Source organism: Cucurbita pepo, chromosome LG04, assembly GCF_002806865.2.
Source record: "Cucurbita pepo subsp. pepo cultivar mu-cu-16 chromosome LG04, ASM280686v2, whole genome shotgun sequence".
In the NCBI taxonomy this organism is placed as follows: Eukaryota; Viridiplantae; Streptophyta; class Magnoliopsida; order Cucurbitales; family Cucurbitaceae; genus Cucurbita; species Cucurbita pepo.
Window position 1 is genome coordinate 6,326,420 of NC_036641.1, and position 17,324 is coordinate 6,343,743.

General features: G+C 36.5%; 4 protein-coding genes across 9 annotated transcripts in view; 1 reads left to right on the forward strand and 3 right to left on the reverse strand.

Moving 5' to 3' along the window:
• Positions 1-4,793, forward strand: part of LOC111792441 (V-type proton ATPase subunit B 2-like) — a 5,168-nt gene extending 375 nt beyond the window's left edge. The window contains 15 exon segments of the mRNA XM_023673904.1: positions 166-233; positions 378-433; positions 513-611; positions 810-869; positions 1,374-1,485; positions 1,592-1,800; positions 2,097-2,225; positions 2,305-2,442; positions 2,919-2,987; positions 2,989-3,088; positions 3,187-3,269; positions 3,688-3,735; positions 3,827-3,880; positions 3,975-4,058; positions 4,155-4,793. Of these exon segments, the coding sequence (XP_023529672.1) occupies positions 176-233; positions 378-433; positions 513-611; positions 810-869; positions 1,374-1,485; positions 1,592-1,800; positions 2,097-2,225; positions 2,305-2,442; positions 2,919-2,987; positions 2,989-3,088; positions 3,187-3,269; positions 3,688-3,735; positions 3,827-3,880; positions 3,975-4,058; positions 4,155-4,340 (1,485 nt within the window). The 5' untranslated portion in view covers positions 166-175 and the 3' untranslated portion in view covers positions 4,341-4,793.
• Positions 4,794-5,636: 843 nt separating this feature from the next.
• LOC111792436 lies at positions 5,637-9,653 on the reverse strand. Of its 4 annotated transcripts, none has more exons than XM_023673900.1 (9): positions 9,456-9,653; positions 9,232-9,321; positions 9,085-9,148; positions 8,734-8,913; positions 8,554-8,625; positions 8,228-8,427; positions 7,695-8,110; positions 7,181-7,365; positions 5,637-6,208 (listed from the first exon to the last, which is right to left on the reverse strand). In XM_023673900.1, exons 4-9 carry the CDS (start codon positions 8,861-8,863, stop codon positions 5,790-5,792), a joined length of 1,422 nt encoding a protein of 473 aa, XP_023529668.1. In that variant the 5' UTR covers positions 8,864-8,913; positions 9,085-9,148; positions 9,232-9,321; positions 9,456-9,653; the 3' UTR covers positions 5,637-5,789. The 4 variants fall into 4 exon arrangements, with proteins under 4 accessions (XP_023529668.1, XP_023529667.1, XP_023529666.1 ...); XM_023673899.1 differs by having other exon boundaries at positions 9,428-9,653; XM_023673898.1 differs by having other exon boundaries at positions 9,085-9,321.
• A 963-nt stretch (positions 9,654-10,616) lies between these two features.
• LOC111792506 lies at positions 10,617-13,483 on the reverse strand. 2 transcript variants are annotated; one of them, XM_023674019.1, is made up of 5 exons: positions 13,226-13,483; positions 12,907-13,004; positions 12,156-12,413; positions 11,238-11,412; positions 10,617-10,841 (listed from the first exon to the last, which is right to left on the reverse strand). In XM_023674019.1, exons 1-4 carry the CDS (start codon positions 13,344-13,346, stop codon positions 11,239-11,241), a joined length of 651 nt encoding a protein of 216 aa, XP_023529787.1. In that variant the 5' UTR covers positions 13,347-13,483; the 3' UTR covers positions 10,617-10,841; position 11,238. The 2 variants fall into 2 exon arrangements, with proteins under 2 accessions (XP_023529787.1, XP_023529786.1); XM_023674018.1 differs by lacking the exon at positions 10,617-10,841 and having other exon boundaries at positions 11,124-11,412; positions 13,226-13,482.
• Positions 13,484-14,173: 690 nt separating this feature from the next.
• Positions 14,174-16,583, reverse strand: LOC111792420 (pentatricopeptide repeat-containing protein At1g62260, mitochondrial). Of its 2 annotated transcripts, XM_023673875.1 has the most exons (2): positions 15,142-16,583; positions 14,174-15,027 (listed from the first exon to the last, which is right to left on the reverse strand). In XM_023673875.1, exons 1-2 carry the CDS (start codon positions 16,379-16,381, stop codon positions 14,384-14,386), a joined length of 1,884 nt encoding a protein of 627 aa, XP_023529643.1. In that variant the 5' UTR covers positions 16,382-16,583; the 3' UTR covers positions 14,174-14,383. The 2 variants fall into 2 exon arrangements, with proteins under 2 accessions (XP_023529643.1, XP_023529642.1); XM_023673874.1 differs by having other exon boundaries at positions 14,174-16,583.
• Between the last annotated feature and the right edge of the window lie 741 nt (positions 16,584-17,324).

The window sequence follows — 17,324 nt, forward strand, 5'->3', positions numbered from 1 at the left end:
TTTTTTTTTTTTTTTTTTTGTTGTTGTTGTTGTTGTTCTGTGGTTATTGGTTTGTGTTGAGGAAGTTGAAGGTGATTTGATTAATTGTGTAGTGATACATTCAATTGGATTCTTTTGTTAATTTGTTGTAATCAACCTTTTTTTTTTTTGTTTTTGGTGTGCTAGTGTTTGAAGTATGGGGATGGAACAAAACAATCACGATTCAGAGGAGGGGACTCTGGAGATTGGCATGGGTAGGTTTTTCAATGGCTTATCCTTGCTTTCATTTGTCAATTTTTGGAGCTTTATTGTGAGAAATTGGATATAAGCTTGAGTTGCAGAATTCTTGGAACTTTTGTGCTGTGTAAATGATTTTTCGATTGGTTTTCATGTTGCAGAATATAGAACAGTCTCTGGTGTTGCTGGTCCATTGGTTATTCTGGACAAAGTCAAGGTTTGAATTCTTTCTTTTCAGTTCCTCTATTATATTCTATACAGGATCTAGTGACTCACTCTTTTTCTCAAATTGCCAGGGACCTAAGTTTCAGGAGATTGTTAATATTCGTCTAGGAGATGGATCAACCAGGCGTGGTCAAGTCCTGGAAGTTGATGGAGAGAAAGCTGTTGTCCAGGTTATTTTCGTCAGACGTTTTCTGTCTTAATTCCAGTTTCACTATCAGACTGGTTCGCGATCATGTTGATATGATCAATTCTTGCTACTTTTCTACTGAGATTGTACCGTCTCACTTTCTTTTATGTTGTTTATTCATGGAAAGCTGTTCATCTACTTATAATATTTTTATTTGAATTTTGCTGTTTTCAATTGCCAGGTTTTTGAAGGGACATCTGGAATTGATAACAAATATACAACTGTGCAATTTACCGGAGAGGTACAAACCCAATTAGAGTAAATGGCTAAAATCATCCTGTCAAATGAATTTATCCAAATCTCTCTGCTTTTGTCGTGAAATATCAGTCTTGTGTAAACGGATTGAATATAGAACATATTGCCAAGAGACTTGTATAAAGGAAAGATCATGCGTGGTTAATCAGTGAAGCCCATAAAAGGACTATAGATTGGTTCAACTGCATAGCTTTTCGATGTCCAAGGTTTTGTTCCAAAGGGTACTTCAATTGGTATCTAGCAAAACGTTGTTCTATTTGCATATTGTAATGGCACCATCGTTACCTGTATACATGTTTGCTTGGACATTTAATTTTTGGAAATTCTGCTGCCAGACACTGGAACATTAATACTGAAATTGATAATGTTATAGAAGAGATTCTTGGATATATCTTCTTCTTTTTTTCATTCATTGCGGTCCTTAATAATCGGATCTTGTTCGCCACTTGATTTTATGGCTAATCACTTCTGTTCTATGTCACATTTACAGGTTTTGAAAACTCCAGTTTCCTTGGACATGCTTGGGCGAATTTTTAATGGTTCTGGAAAACCCATTGATAACGGTCCTCCTATCCTGCCCGAGGCTTACTTGGATATTTCTGGTGTGATGTTAGAATTTAGAGAAATCATTTTCCTTCTTTTTCCATTTTTCATAAATTCACAATTTATTATATTTTATTTTCCTCATGTGCTATTCTTCTTCCTTAGGGAGTTCTATAAACCCTAGTGAAAGAACTTATCCCGAAGAGATGATACAGACTGGGATTTCTACAATTGATGTCATGAATTCCATTGCTAGAGGACAAAAGATCCCACTTTTCTCAGCTGCAGGTCTTCCTCACAATGAAATTGCTGCCCAGATTTGTCGTCAGGCTGGCTTGGTAAAGCGGTTGGAGAAATCTAAAGATCTTCTTGAGGTACAGACTATAGTTGTATAATATTGCAGGCATGCGTTTATTTTATGTTTTTCTTTCTCAATGAGTTGGTTTGGAAAATGGCATCCACTTTGAAATGAATATAATCTCCAAGCTTTTCAAGTCAAATTTGCAATTGCATGCGAGTTACTGCAATACTGCAATATATGCGAACTGGGTAATTGGTTATTGGTTCTCAGCAACAGTTCCTTGGCTTGTTAATTTTATAACGTTGACGCTTGTTATAGTGGTTAGTTTTTTTTTATTCTATAAAATGAACTTAAGTTTTTTATTTACAGGGTGGTGAAGAGGACAACTTTGCCATTGTTTTTGCCGCTATGGGTGTTAACATGGAGACTGCTCAATTTTTTAAACGTGATTTTGAGGAAAATGGTTCAATGGAGAGAGTGACCCTATTTCTGAACCTGGTACTTTTTTTCTACATCAATTAATGAATCTTTGTTACGATTATTTATTCTTAAATATGGAGGCCGTGATGTTCTACAGGCTAATGATCCTACAATTGAGCGTATTATCACTCCTCGTATTGCTCTTACCACTGCTGAATATTTGGCTTATGAATGTGGGAAGCATGTTCTCGTCATACTGACAGATATGAGTTCTTATGCTGATGCCCTTCGAGAGGTAATGCAATGATGTATTTACTTTTTAGTTTGCAAAACCAAATGCAATAATAAATACAGGATGTCCTAGATGATAGCGGATCTTTTTTAATTTTATTTTAATATTGGACTTCGGCTGAGCTATATCTTATCTTTTAGTACTACAGTTCTTTTTCCCCTTAAAAGATTGTTTTTAGTTGATGACGACTTTTTTTTAACTAACTGATATACAATCAATGGAGTTTTTTTAGTGAAGAAACTGAATATCTCAGTTAATTTAGTTTACTCTTTTTGCTTCTCAAGTTAATTTACCAAGCATTTAAATCTGTTAAATTTATTAAAAGATCACTTCTAAGAGTTTCAAAATAATTCAAAATTCATGCAGAATTCTAGTAATTTTAATTGGGAGCGTTTAAGATCCGTTGATGTTCCCTGCCAAGAAGGGGAAATAGAAGAAAAGAGTTTAAAAGACAAATAAATAATTGACTTCTTTTGCAGGTGTCTGCTGCACGAGAGGAAGTGCCTGGAAGGCGTGGATACCCTGGTTATATGTATACTGATCTTGCTACAATCTATGAGCGAGNCTACAATTTATGAGCGAGCTGGACGTATTGAAGGACGTAAAGGATCCATCACTCAAATCCCAATCCTCACTATGCCAAACGATGGTAATGCTTTCTCAAGCTATATTTATTGTCTTATTAAGTAAATTTTTTTGTACTTTTAAGCGTTTTAATTGATTGTCTTGGCGTTTTGGGGTGATCAGATATTACACATCCTACTCCCGATCTTACTGGCTATATTACTGAGGGACAGATTTACATCGATAGGCAGCTCTATAACAGACAGGTGAGTTTATGGAGCTTGGGGATTTATTTATATTAACGTTTTTACTCGATGCAATTTAAAAAATAATCAACCATTAGATGCTCTTGTAGATACTCGTTAGCGAAAGCGTTCCATATCTATCTGTCTAGTTGTATAGCTGAGTGTACTACATTTTTCTAATTTTAAAGTAATCCATCCATCATTTGGCTGGGCCATTCTTTTTAAGAAACTAACAGTAACATACTGCCTCAATTTTGATAAGTTGTCAGTCAATCCATGAAATGTTATCCCCAAATGGAAAAATACTCTACTCGTCTGCTGGCTGCCAGAAATATGAAGTTACTTTTTCATGATCTTGGAATTTATGATCATAGTCTATGAAAGATAATTCATACTCCATTTAACTTTGAAACTGAAATTATCTTCTTGGCTTGGCCAGATATACCCACCAATTAATGTCCTTCCTTCATTGTCTCGTCTTATGAAGGTAATTTTTCTTGCACAATGTTTTTTTTATGGTAGTTTAGAAGCATAGACAAATTCATTATGTACTCTAAAACTTTCTTCTGTTCCTGCAGAGTGCTATTGGTGAGGGAATGACCCGTAGGGATCATGCTGATGTATCCAACCAGGTTAGCTTTCTTTGCAATAGTTTTACATTCCATCTTTGAGCTAGTAATAAAGGCGATCCGACTTAAATTATCCATTCTCGGGGAAAACGCACAGCTCTATGCAAATTATGCAATTGGAAAGGATGTTCAGGCAATGAAAGCCGTGGTCGGAGAAGAAGCACTCTCTTCTGAGGATCTGGTAATCTATCTTTCTTTCATTGTCCCATGAGGAATTGTTTTTACAATGAAAAATTCCATTCTCACAATAAACTCTAACAACGCGTCCTGGAAACAGCTCTATTTAGAGTTTTTGGACAAATTTGAGAGGAAGTTTGTCAGTCAAGGAGCTTACGACACTCGAAACATTTTCCAATCGCTCGATCTGGCATGGACACTGCTTCGTATTTTCCCTCGTGAACTTCTCCACCGTATACCTGCAAAGACTCTTGATCTGTTTTACAGCCGAGAATCTGCAAATTGATGAACCAAAGCTCTTATATATACCGTAAGACGCTCCGCATAGATAGACCGTAATGAGCTTTGAGAAATCTTATTTTCATTCCCTTCGTTCTCTCCATATTGCATAAATTCAGAGTGAAAAGAATAAAAAAGTTGTGTTTCCATCTCATTGTCACAGTTGAGCCTCTCTTTCCAAGCAAAAGTCAGTCAGAATGGGAACAACATTCTTTTAGCAATCACATCGACCTCTTCTTCCAGTTTCTGTATTATGTTTAATTATTTTTGTTGGATTGTTGCATCAGCTCAACAACTAATAGGGCATCATCTAAATTCTAGAAAGGCCCTAATCCAATTCCTGTTCTTGTCTATTTATTGTGTAAGTTGATATTACATCGTGTATTTTCAACAGTTTTGAGAATTTCTGAGGAATTCAGTTTGATGTTATTATGAATAAGCTCCGTTTGTTGTGTTCTAATTTGCATTTATCGTATTATAAGTGTGATAGCTCAAGCCTACTACTAACCGATATTGTTCTTTTTGTGTTGTCCCGTTCGAGCTTTCCTTCAGGATTTAAAAATGAAAATGCATTTGCTGGGGAGATGTTTCCACACACTTATATGTTTTGTTCCTCTCTCCAACTGACGTGGGATCTCACAATTCATTTCCTTTGGAGTCAAGCATCTTTGTTGACACTCGTTCCCCTCTTCAATCGATGTGGGATCTCACAATCCACCGTCTTAGAGGTCCAGCGTCATTGTTGGTACACCGTTTGATGTGCGACCAATCAATGTGGGATCTCACAATCCACCACCTTGGGGGTCTAGCATCCTTGCTGGCACACCGAGCACCGCCTAGTGTGCGACCAATCAACGTGGGATCTCACAATTCATCCCTTAGGGGTCAAACATCATTGGTAGTACACCGAGCTCTGGCTTTGATACCATTTATAAACGTTAAAGCCCAGTTAACAAATATTGTCCTCTTTGGACTTTCCCTTGCGGACTTTTCAATATTTTTTAAAAATACTTCTACTCGGAGAAGTTTCCGCAGCCTTGTAAGTGCATTTTCTACCTCCAAATAATTTTGGGAAAAAAACTACTTTGAGCATAATAATTATACAAAATTTATAACAAAAAAACATGTTCATAAACTAATCAATAATACTAATTAATAATGGTTTATACATGAAACTGTTCAATTGTCTTTTAATTGACTTCAAAGGTTATGAATCATGTCAGAATTAGATTAAATCTAAAGAATCTTACATCACTACCTCCAAATCCAAAAAAAGGTCACACAGCCACAGGGAGATGAGATGTGACCAAAGCCTATGATGAATATATGGGAAAGAACTGGAATGGCAAAATTTCTTCATCATTTCCTTCAGAATAAAGTAAGGTAAATAACATCATGGAGAAGAACTTGGAAGATTCTTTTCCAGAAAGGGATTGTACAAATTTAGAATCAAAGTTCATCCTGCTTTTGACGATCTCACCACAGATGGGAGTACAACTGAATCAAGGTTTCCAGGGTATGTAGTCCACAAACCTAATCCTCCCTTCGTCTCTATCAAACTCGTCGACGGGTTACGCTTCTTCCATTGTTTATACTCTTTCATGCTGCTCATCTTCCCCTTAAGTTGATCCCAATCTTTAACCCACTCTATAAGAGAAGAGTGCTCTCTTGTATGTGGGTGCAAAATAAAAAGCGAGTAATATTCGCAATTCGGAAACATGAAATACTTGAAAGAATCGCCTAGCCTGTATACCACGTACCCGAAACTCAGTTGGTCTCTTGGTGTGAACATGTGAACTTCGTTGAACCATAGGCAGCTAAACAAATTACTCATTGCTGTATGTTCCCTTATAATAATGGCTCCCTCTGGAACATCTGCATTTTTGTAAATTTGGATCAGGACAACATTTTTGTAGACAAAGTCCCCCACTAGCAGATATTGTCCACTTTGGCATGTATGTATCGCCGTCAGCCTCACGGTTTTAAAACGCGTATGCTACATAAAGGTTTCCACACCTTTATAAGGAATGATTCGTTCTCTTCTCCAACTGATGTGGGATCTCACAATCCAACCCCCTTGGGAGCCCAGCACCCTCGCTGGCACACTGCTCGATGACTAGCTCTGATACCATTTGTAACAGTCGAAGTCCACCGCTAGCAGATATTGCCCGCTTGGCCCCCTAGCAGACGCGTATTAAAACCGTGAGACTGACAATGATACGTAACAAGCCAAGGCGGGACAGTTATCTGCTAGCGGTGGATTTGAGCGGCTGCTACACACACAAAGGTGGTGTAGAAAGAATGAACACAAAAACTACACAAAAAAAGCCTCACCGATAAAAATACCCGCAACTAATCACAAAAACAGGTTTCAATCCAAGAGAATGATGCCAAGTTGATACTTACAAGAAATCTGATTCACGGACACCCACAAGTACGATACTAAATTACCTAGGCTTCTCACCAGACCTCTAACCATTCTAAAGATTCTACTGTTCTTCTCAAGCCAAATTCCCCTAAGATAGCGAAAAAACGAGCCTGCCACAGGACTCTTCCTCTCTTGCAAAACGGAGGATTCACGAGAACTTCCTCAACATAGAGAAACAACCACAATTCATAATGATCTTAGAGCCAACTATGTTGCACAACCATAACCCTTTAAAAACTTTTGTTACAAAGAGTTTCAGACATTTTATATATGTCAAGAATGGTGATTGAGTGAGTTATGTCGAATTTCTAATTTCACATATTACAGACAAAATAGTCCTAAGAGAAAACCAAATGACTTCAAAGCAAAAATAGTAATAATAATAATAATGAAATCTGGTAAGGATGGCCATGACTTACCACTGACAGTTTTCTTCTCTGGACTCCATGGTTCCATTCCTTCATAACGGTATATTTTCATGTGAAGGTCAATAAGAGGACGAGCATATCGCTTTCTTCGCTTATTGGAATCGGCCTCTTCATAGATACTACGATGATGCTTATGTTGCGCAATGGCAAAGGTATGATTCCCACGCCACAAGTATCTGCAGTGGGCATGAAAAGTAAATTACGAAGAACGCTTACAGATCAGAGGAAGTGTTTGGAGAAGTTCCATCATCCTTATCTCAAACGGATTTCTGGAATGAATTAACATGTTTCACACTCCTGCTTATAAAGCAATAAAGACTCCCCTTACTGACAGTAACCAGAAAGAAATTGGATCCACACAGTTATGATAATTTAACACAAACGATACCCTTTTGGTTTTGCTGTAAATTGTAAGCATGTCAAATGATATCTTAATGGAAATGGATGTAAATTAAAATAATAGAATGTGGGGAATCACAACGCTAAATTTTCGTAAAAACAATACCTTTCTAGAATGAGCAAAGGGTCAACTATCAGCTCCATTTTACCATCAATCCAGATACTATACTGTGCTTGAGGGAACAATCGATGAGTTATTATCTTCGGAACCTTTCCATTTCTTCGTGGCTCATCATAGGGTGGATGCTTTAGTAGAACGAGGCGCCAGATACCAACCCATTTTCCTCCATCGTTATCCACCTCAATGGTAACATTTTCTCTTATAAATTGCATAGAAATCTCATCCACCACCATAAGGAAGCAGAATAGATCTTTAGAGCGAACACTTATATTTGAAGGCTGTTGAGGAACATCATATCCATCAAAAATTCCTGAGGCAACCACAAACCTACACTTCTTGACATACTTGACATCAGCAGGAACCATTTCAGCCCCACCATTTCGCATAAAACCGCAATGCACCTGATTTAGAAACACAAGTAGTGACAAACTAATCTTACAATCAATAAAAGGAAACTCCAGGAAAAGCAATGAAGCTAACAGGATGAGGATACAAACACAATACACATTTTCTCCCACCTTCATGGTTGGTTTTAGTTTAAAGCTTTCCTCTCTTTGAGTCCAGTTCTGGTGTCCTCCAAACAGTGGGGATGTTTGAGATCCATTTAACGAGTACTCATCTTCGGTGATGTAGACAAGTTTTTTGACAATTCCATCTGGAGTTCTTCCTTTCGGAATGACTACTCTATCGGCTTCATCCACTAAGGGAATCGAACAACCTAAGTATATATATATATCAATACAAACATCAGTACCTAAACACTAAGTTTTCTCCACTTTATTTTGATATGTCAACGAAAACCCAAGTTCTAAACAGACACGAAAAACCGATTGCATAATCTTACGGTGTTGTGCCTTCACCATGAATCCCATTGAGTCCAAGATTGTGAAAACTTTACTATCTTTATTACACATAGCTGTATTTCAAGAAACAAAAAATCATATTAAGCATCAAATCACAAAATATTTGATCTTGAAACAAGACTCAAACCACCAAGGACATGAATAGTTATCTATCAAAATACCGGAGAAAAAAGTGATGGAAGAATGGCAAGACCAAACATGAAAGAGGGAGGCAGTGAGAATCAGCAACATCCATAAAATTCCACCCACAAGAAATAATCGAATAAACCCCTTCTTCCAAAAAATCTTCATTGGGTAATCCGCAGGCAACTTTCCAGGAGAAATTAAACCTCCTTCAACATCTGCAATCACCACAACCAAACATTTTCATTTTTCTTGAACAATTGATCCAAGAGAGAATATCCAAAATTCAAGAAACAAATATCTTAATCTTCATCAGAACTCAGATAACATAACCGACGGATGGAATTGCACAAAAATGCAGCAGAATGAGACCAAAATTTTAAAATTACCTTTAGGGTGCAGATTTTGAATATTACGATCTCCTCTACGGTTCACCCTCGAAGAAAACGATCTCTGGAATTCGTTTTCCATAATTACAATCTCAACTTCTCATTTATACGACAATAAGACAAGCAAGAAAATAAAAACAAATCCACATTTAAATTTGGCGTCCTCAGAATGAAGATCTCTCCGCTAGCCCAACCTTCCGTTTCAATCTCTTATACGCAAACTGTTACCAGACGATTCTGAAAATTAAAAACACAACAACGGAAGAAAACTCAGATCTGCGGAACACGTGGAATCAACAGAAAGTGATACAGAAGCTGAAATTGGAGCGGCAAGTGTCGGCACCTCAAATCTGAAGCACGGAAATACTCACTACTCCGAGATGGAATTTCGAGGGCTCTATCAGGAATCAATTGCCAGTAGTGAAGATTTCTTTCGCCTTTCCTCGGCCTGCCTCATCACTGTATGAACATTTGCCCGGATTTTGATGAACAATCGCTCGTTAGATGGATGAAGATACTTCGGGATCTGATGACTCGAGTTAAAATTACAAGCTTCGTCTATCTTTAAAAAAAAACAATATATATATATATATATATATATATGTTTGAATTAACTTTATAAATAGTTCTTACCATTTAATAAATAAAATAAATAAACAAATAAATAATCTATACATCCCTACCAAAATTAATTTATGAGTTTTTTAATTATCAAATCATATAGTTTCATTATATATATAAAAAAAAAAAAAAACTATATAAACAAATTTCTAACTTTCTTCAAATAAAATAAAAAATTAAATTTGTGATTAATTCTAAAATTAGAACTAATAACTTCTTTTATTTGAGTTTTTTCATTATTAAATTTGTTGTATAATTTTTTACCAATATGCTCCCTTAAAAAATGGCCTGAAAAAAAAAATTATTGTGACTTTTTTTTTTTCTATATATATATATATATATATGTCAAATTCATTAAAATTAAACTTGACATACTTTTTTTATTGAAAAAATGTGTTGAGTAGATAAATCAGTTTTTTTACCACGTGCTTTAAATTAAATTATTCTTTCGGGAATTTATTAAATTTTTAGTTTGCTATATCTTATATGAGAAAATAGATTGAAAAATAAATTTTTAGTACGTTTTTTTTTTTTTTTTTTTGGTTAAAAAATGTAGAGGGTTCTTTATTATTATTATTATTATTATTATTTATAATAATGTCTTTATATTTTAGGTTTATGATTTTAAATCACCCGGATTTTAGATTTAGAATCACCTTTGATAAGTTTTTTAGGAATTGTCACAATACCCCCTTAGAATCGTCAAAAATAAAGGAAAAAATGGTTTTTTTTTTTTTTTTTTTTTTTTAAAAAAAGGACAAAATGGTTTTAAAAAAAAAATAAAGGACAAAATGGTTCAAAAAAAAAAATTCTGTATTTTTATTAAGAAAATTTACCTGTGTCACATTGGTTGGCAGGAAAACGAAGCACCATTTACAAAGGTGTAGAAAACAAGACAATATAAGACAATATCGGTTAGTTTTGAATGGAAGCCCGAAAAGAAAAGTCCAAACAAGACAATGTAAGAATATCTGTCGGGGTCAACTCACATCTATTCATTTGAAAAATATTAATAATTTTAGTGGTAGAAAATTGCAGTATAAAAATAGCAAAAGAAATGGTCAATGATACCCTTTTAAAGAGAAGAATGACCTGCAGAATCTTGGTCTTCAAACTTCTATGTCCAAATTGAGTTCCTATTTGACATATACAACAATATACATAACAAATCGGCTGAGTTACAAGAATTATCCCCCACTTTCAATTTGACATTTATACTCGTAAATGTTTCAAAATCGATGTGTGTAAAACGTCATTCTTACAAACATAATTCAAACAAGCAATTGTCTGATTCATTGCAATGTCGTTCCACGCCGATTTCTCATCTAATATTCTAAAGGATTTCTACTCTATCGGTCATTATTTTGAAATGGTCAAGAAAGATCAAGAGTAAAATTGCAATTTTTGAAAGGAGATGCTTTTGAAACAAATGAAGGAGTATTTTTTATAATTTAGCATAACAAATAATGGTTCTATGATTCTTGTACAGATGAGTCCAGAATGTACATAGTCCATGAGCACAGGGCATTTACCTCATTGTGTCGGGAATATATCGTTGCTTCCATCTTCTTCCATGTCCAGATATTTGAAGTTCACATCGCCCCACCCATTACGCCCATAGTTAAAACTCGGGTTGACGTAGCATTTCATCTCATGAAACAGGTTTAAGTTGTCCACAAGCTTGTGGTATGCACTGCATCCACAACACTGCAACAACAAAACAAAAGATTAAGATGATCAGTTTTGTGTCAGTTTGTAATAAAATTGTTTACCCGCAAATTTAGATCAGATTTGTCATACTCAAGCTTGCTTTAGGCAACACACTTTATTGGACCTAACAACTAAGATAGAATAGCTGCAAGAATATCAGCCAATTACATGCAGAAGCCTCACTAGGTTGCTATCTGAATTCAAAGATTAGGTGTGAGATCCCACATTAGTCGGAGAGGGGAACGAAGCATTCTTTATAACAATGTAGAAACCTCTCTCTAGTAGACGCGTTTTAGAAACTTGGAAGGAAAAACCCAAAAAGAATAATATTTGTTCGTAGTAGGCTTGGGTCGTTACAGATGATATCAGAGCCAGACATCGGGCAATGTGCCAGGGAGGAGGCTAAGCCCCAAAGGAGTGGACACGAGGCGGTGTGTAAGTAAGGACGTTGAGCCACGAAAGGGGTGGATTGTGAGATCTCATATTGGTTGGAGAAGGGAACAAATCATTCTTTATAAGGGTGTAGAAACCTCTTTCTAGCGGACGCGTTTTAAAAACCCGGAAGGAAAAGCCCAAAGAGGACACTATCTGCCAGCAGTGGGCTTGGGCTGTTACATTATGTGTCCCGTTCAAATTTTGATTTCTTTGACATCAATCCTCCCCCAATATTGCTGAAACCATTTCAGTAGAAAACCGAACAGAAAAATGGTAACTGTATTCTAAGTGTTGTGAAATCTTACCTGCACAAACACAGTGCCATCGGTATAAGCATGGGGGTTAATAGCCCGTGTTGTACGTTGCCCACAAATGTTACAAGTAAAAGCCACAAGCATTCTTCGCCGAGGAGATTTCGTGAATAGGGACCAAGGGAAAGTAGAGACATTCCCTGTGCCTGATTTGGCCTCCAGCCCAGCCGGAGATGAGGGGCCTTCCATACCAGACCCTGTCGTCCACCCTCTTCCCGTGGCTGCACTAAGCACCACTCCCATTGCAACATCCTAATGCAGAAAGAACAATAATCTGGAAAACTTTACTGGAAGCTTCAATCAGATCGAATGGCAAACAAAAAGACCATACATCTAATTTTCAATAAGTAAGCATCATTAATATTGAAACGCTACTTGGGCTACCGATTATTGATAATCCTCCCGACAATGTTATATGAATATGATTCAAGTCAACCAATTGCACCAATATAAAGGTTCATGAACTCTCTTATTCCATAAATTATTTTTCTTCTTACAGAAATTTAATCAAGAAATTCTATCTAGTTTTCTTTTTTTTTTCTTTTCTTTTTTTTTTTTCTTTTTTTGGAAGAAGAATGAATCCGAAACCACGAGATCAAAAGAAATAGTTGTATGTATTATACAATATACTTCATCTCGTCGAAAACTCTGAATAGCATGAATTCTACTCATCTCACATTTGCAGAAACCGAAGGAAAAGAGCATTCAATTAAAAATGATATTAACCAAAATACAGAGAGGATACCTTTGAAAGAGGGGAAAGGGAGAGACGACGTTTATTGAGGATTGGAAGGTTCCTGATATTCTTCGAGTCAGACTGACAATCAGATTCGTTCTCGTTGCCTAAGAACACATTCGAAGGCTTAGACAGGCAACTCAAAATAAGAACAACACAATAAATAGCTTCGAAGACCAATCAAAATCAACAATAAGCAGGATCGTTCCACAAGCACAAGCAGCCGCTTCGACAACACGCCACTTACAATTCTTCAAAATTATTGATCAAGAAAAGACGCAAACAGATAGAATAAACAAAAACTCGAAAACAATTCGGAGATAAATACCTTTGGAGGCGTGCGGAACTTGAAAAGATCTCAGAGGAAGCATCCTATTGGGAGAAGATATAGGAAAAGAGGAAGAAGAAGAGACAATCGCTGCAGAAGAAGCGTTGATTAGAGACTCCATAGCCAGGGAATCGAAAGCTGGAGCGAAGAGAGAAGCGAATCGCAGAGGAGAAGCCTCCGTAGGACAGCTTGAGAATCAAAATATCGCGGGTAAGCGCGCAGAGCTGTTAAGGACACGAAGGATTAATAGCCGGGCTCAAATTTCCGGCTTTCGACCCATTACGGTTCTAAAGTGTTCCTTATCTAGTTGGGTGTACGCGGCCGGATCGTTCTCCTCGATTACATCATGACATTCTTCTATATTGAACCATGTGTGGCCCGATGGACACCTCTCGAGGGTCGTCACTTTATTTATCTCAATGTGAAGGTCACAACCTACTCTCTTTATAATATGGTTGTGACATTCTTCTCTTTATAATATGGTTGTGACATTCTTCCTCACTTAAACTAGTCATCGTTATGGAGGGTCGTCACTTTATTTATCTCAATGTGAAGGTCACAACCTACTCTCTTTATAATATGGTTGTGACATTCTTCCTCACTTAAACTAGTCATCGTTATCGATGGTTTCTCAGGGGCAGAAAATGAACCATTAAACTATAAATATCGCACTAAAGTTTGTTCGGTTAGTTGTTCGATTGTTTTCATTGAATTTCGTTATATTTTTTAGAATCAATATGATCAAATAAATTAAAAAACTAAGATTATTTTAGATGATGTTGAAACAATATGATTGAGAAATTTCTACTAGGTACGAGAAAAATAAAAAACTATGGTTGAACCATGCTTCTAAAAGTTTAGAATGGACTCCACGATACAACGAACACGTTGAATCTTTCTTCAAATTCTTCACAAACACGTACATTGTAGAGACTATTTTAGAGGCAGTTAAAACAATATGAACTATAAATTTCTCCATACTTCTGAAAGTTTAGAACCGACGTCCACGAATCAATGAGCGATTCTCCATGAATAAGCATCCGAACACTTCTTTTAAACAAGATTTCAGTGTTGAAAATGATTCGAAAGATGCATCTAATGAACAAGTAGTTATAAGTTATGAACTGATAATTACTTACCCAAGCAAATGGAAGCCAATCAAAAAGAATCCACCCGACTATATCCAGTTTCCTTTTGAATATTGTTCTTCTCCATCCTCGTTCTCACTTCAGCAGCATCATTCCATCGTCCGACATCGGCATACATGTTATATAGCAACACGTAAGGAGCTGCGCTTTCTGGTTCGAGTTTCATCAAGGTTTCAGCTGCGACACGAGCCATTTCAACATTGTTGTGCACCCTACAAGCACCAAGTAAAGCACCCCACACCGCTTTATCTGGTTTACAAGGCATGTTATTGATCAAACTCATTGCTTCTTCAAGCTGCCCATGTCGACCGATGATATCGACAAGGACAGCATAGTGTTCAACTCGTGGTTCGATACCGTGAGCGTTAACCATGGAGTTGAACTCCCTCCTGCCTTCCTCAATCAATCCAGCATGAGCACAAGCATTCAGAACAGAAATGAATGTAATATAAGAAGGCTGCACATTACATTGCTTCATCAAGTCAAAAAGTTGAAGAGCCTCTGTTGCAAAGCCATGAGAGGCATACGCGCCGATCATCGCGTTCCAAGAAATGACATCTCTCTGAAGGTTCATTTCGTCGAAAACGGTTCGTGCCTCGACGATTGCTCCACATCTCGAGTACATGGTAACAAGAGAGTTGTTTATGGGCAAATCTGCAATAAATGCTTTTGTAATCAACTGATGAATCTGAGTTCCTAAAGCCAGATCAACCAAACCAGCACAAGCACTAAGAATTGATGATAAAGTATGTCTATCTGGTTTCTTACCCTCAAATTGCATCTGCAAAAAGATGTTAATGGCTCCTTTATAATCTTCATTTTTCTCATACCCAGATATCATGGAATTCCATGAGACAAGGCTTTTCTCTGGCATCCTAATGAACAAATCATGAGCTAGTTTCAAATTACGTATCTCAGCGAACCCAGAAATCATCATATTCCAAGAAAGGGTATCGGGATTCGACATTCTACCGAACAGATTCGAGGCCTCTTTCATATCCAAGATTTGAATGTAGCCACTGATCATAGTGTTCCATGAAAAAGTATCTCGCTCGACCATTTTGTCGAAGAGTTCTCGAGCAGAGACTATGTCACCAGCTCTCACATAGCTCATAATCATAGAGTTCCATGATACCACATTCCTCCCAAAGCTTCCATTTTCGTCTTCCTGTCGATTAGGGATGCAATCGAACAGTTTTCGGGCTTCTTGGATCATTCCTTTCTGACCATATCCAGCAATTAAAGTGTTATAAGCATGAACTAAATTCCCTCTACCATCACTCCCACCATATTGAAGCAAAATCCTTTCAGCTTCAACCAGTTTCTCATTCTGAATCAGACCAGAAACCAATGCACTAAGAGAAGCGGAGTCTCGTTCGGGCATCATCTTGAAGAACTCAATAGCTTTCTCCACATAACCATTCATTAAATAACCAGAAACCATGGCATTCCATGAGACAACATTACGCTCAGGCATGTACTTGAAAAGCTCTTCTGCTTCTTCCATCATCCCATTCTTGGCATACCCACTAACCATTGTGTTCCATGAAACACAATCTCTTTGTGGCATTTTATCAAATAGGTTTCGTCCACTCTCAATGTACCTTCCACCACAAGATATATAACCTGATAACATCAAGTTCCATGACACAATGTCTCTGTGAGGCATTTCATCGAACAACTGTCGTGCTTTTGTCATCTCTCTTCTTTTCACATACCCAGTGATCATCGTATTCCAAGTGATCGTATTCCGATGCTTAATGCTATCAAAAAATTCTCTCGCTTCAATTATTTGACCTGTTCGAATCAAATAAGACATCTTCTTGTTCAGGGAATAGAATTCCGGAGCTTGAAAAGAAGAGAAACAGCTCTGTTTCAACTGAACAGCAATGTTGAATGTAGTTGGACGACGGCGAACATACCGCTGAGCATTGAAGATTGTTAAAGCAGCTGTGTGAAAGGTCTTGGTTGACCAAATTCTCCGGCGAATCATCACCAAATGGGGCATGGAATGAACCAGTTGATTGTTTACTTGGCATTGGGAGAAGAAAGGAAATCTAGATTTGTTCTGTTTCTGCCAGAGGTTCGATTAAACAAAAGGAAGATGTTTGAAATTCTCTGATGATGCATTCAGCTAAGAAACGCCGACGAGATTCACTCGCGCCACTGTCCTAATCCATGACCTTCTTCTTCTTCTTCTTCTATCGATTCACATTTCAAACAAAGTGTTTGATTGTAGGTTATATTTTAATTTTTAAATTATTTTCATTTCAATCTTTTTTTATTATTATTATTTATTTATTTATAATTTCAACCATTCTACTTTATTTAAATTTTTGGTTGAATTAAAATTTTAACTTTGAAATTATTTTTAAGAACTTTTTAAATAAACCTATAAATTGAAAATTGATTAATAATTTTTAGATTTTTTATTTTATATAAAAAAAAATTATTGACCTAACAAATAAATTTTAAAATTCATCATAAATTTTAAAATTCTATAAGCCCAATTTAGGGGGAAAAAAAACAAATTCTCTTTCTTGCGATATTTTTATTTAGTTTTCTATTATTTCTAGAAAGATCCAATTTTTTTAGAGTTAAATTTAATGATTCCATTTTTACAATTTTAATCGAACTTGTGGATAATTTTGATCTTGTTGAACGGGTGGGTGAAGTTATGTTCTAAATTCACAAATTTATCACCGTCCCGCAGAATATTAAAATTGTTATTGGTCGTCTCTATATTTTAGAAATAAATTCATTTTGCATAGAAATTATTTGTGATGTCCCACATTGGTTGCATTGGTAGGGGGAGAGAACAAGCCATCATTTACAAGGGTGTGGAAACCTTCCTCTAGCAGACGCGTTTTAAAGCCTTGAGGGGAAGCTCAAGAAAAGCCCAAAGAGAACAATATCTGCTAGCGGTGGATCTGGGCCGTTACAAATGGTAT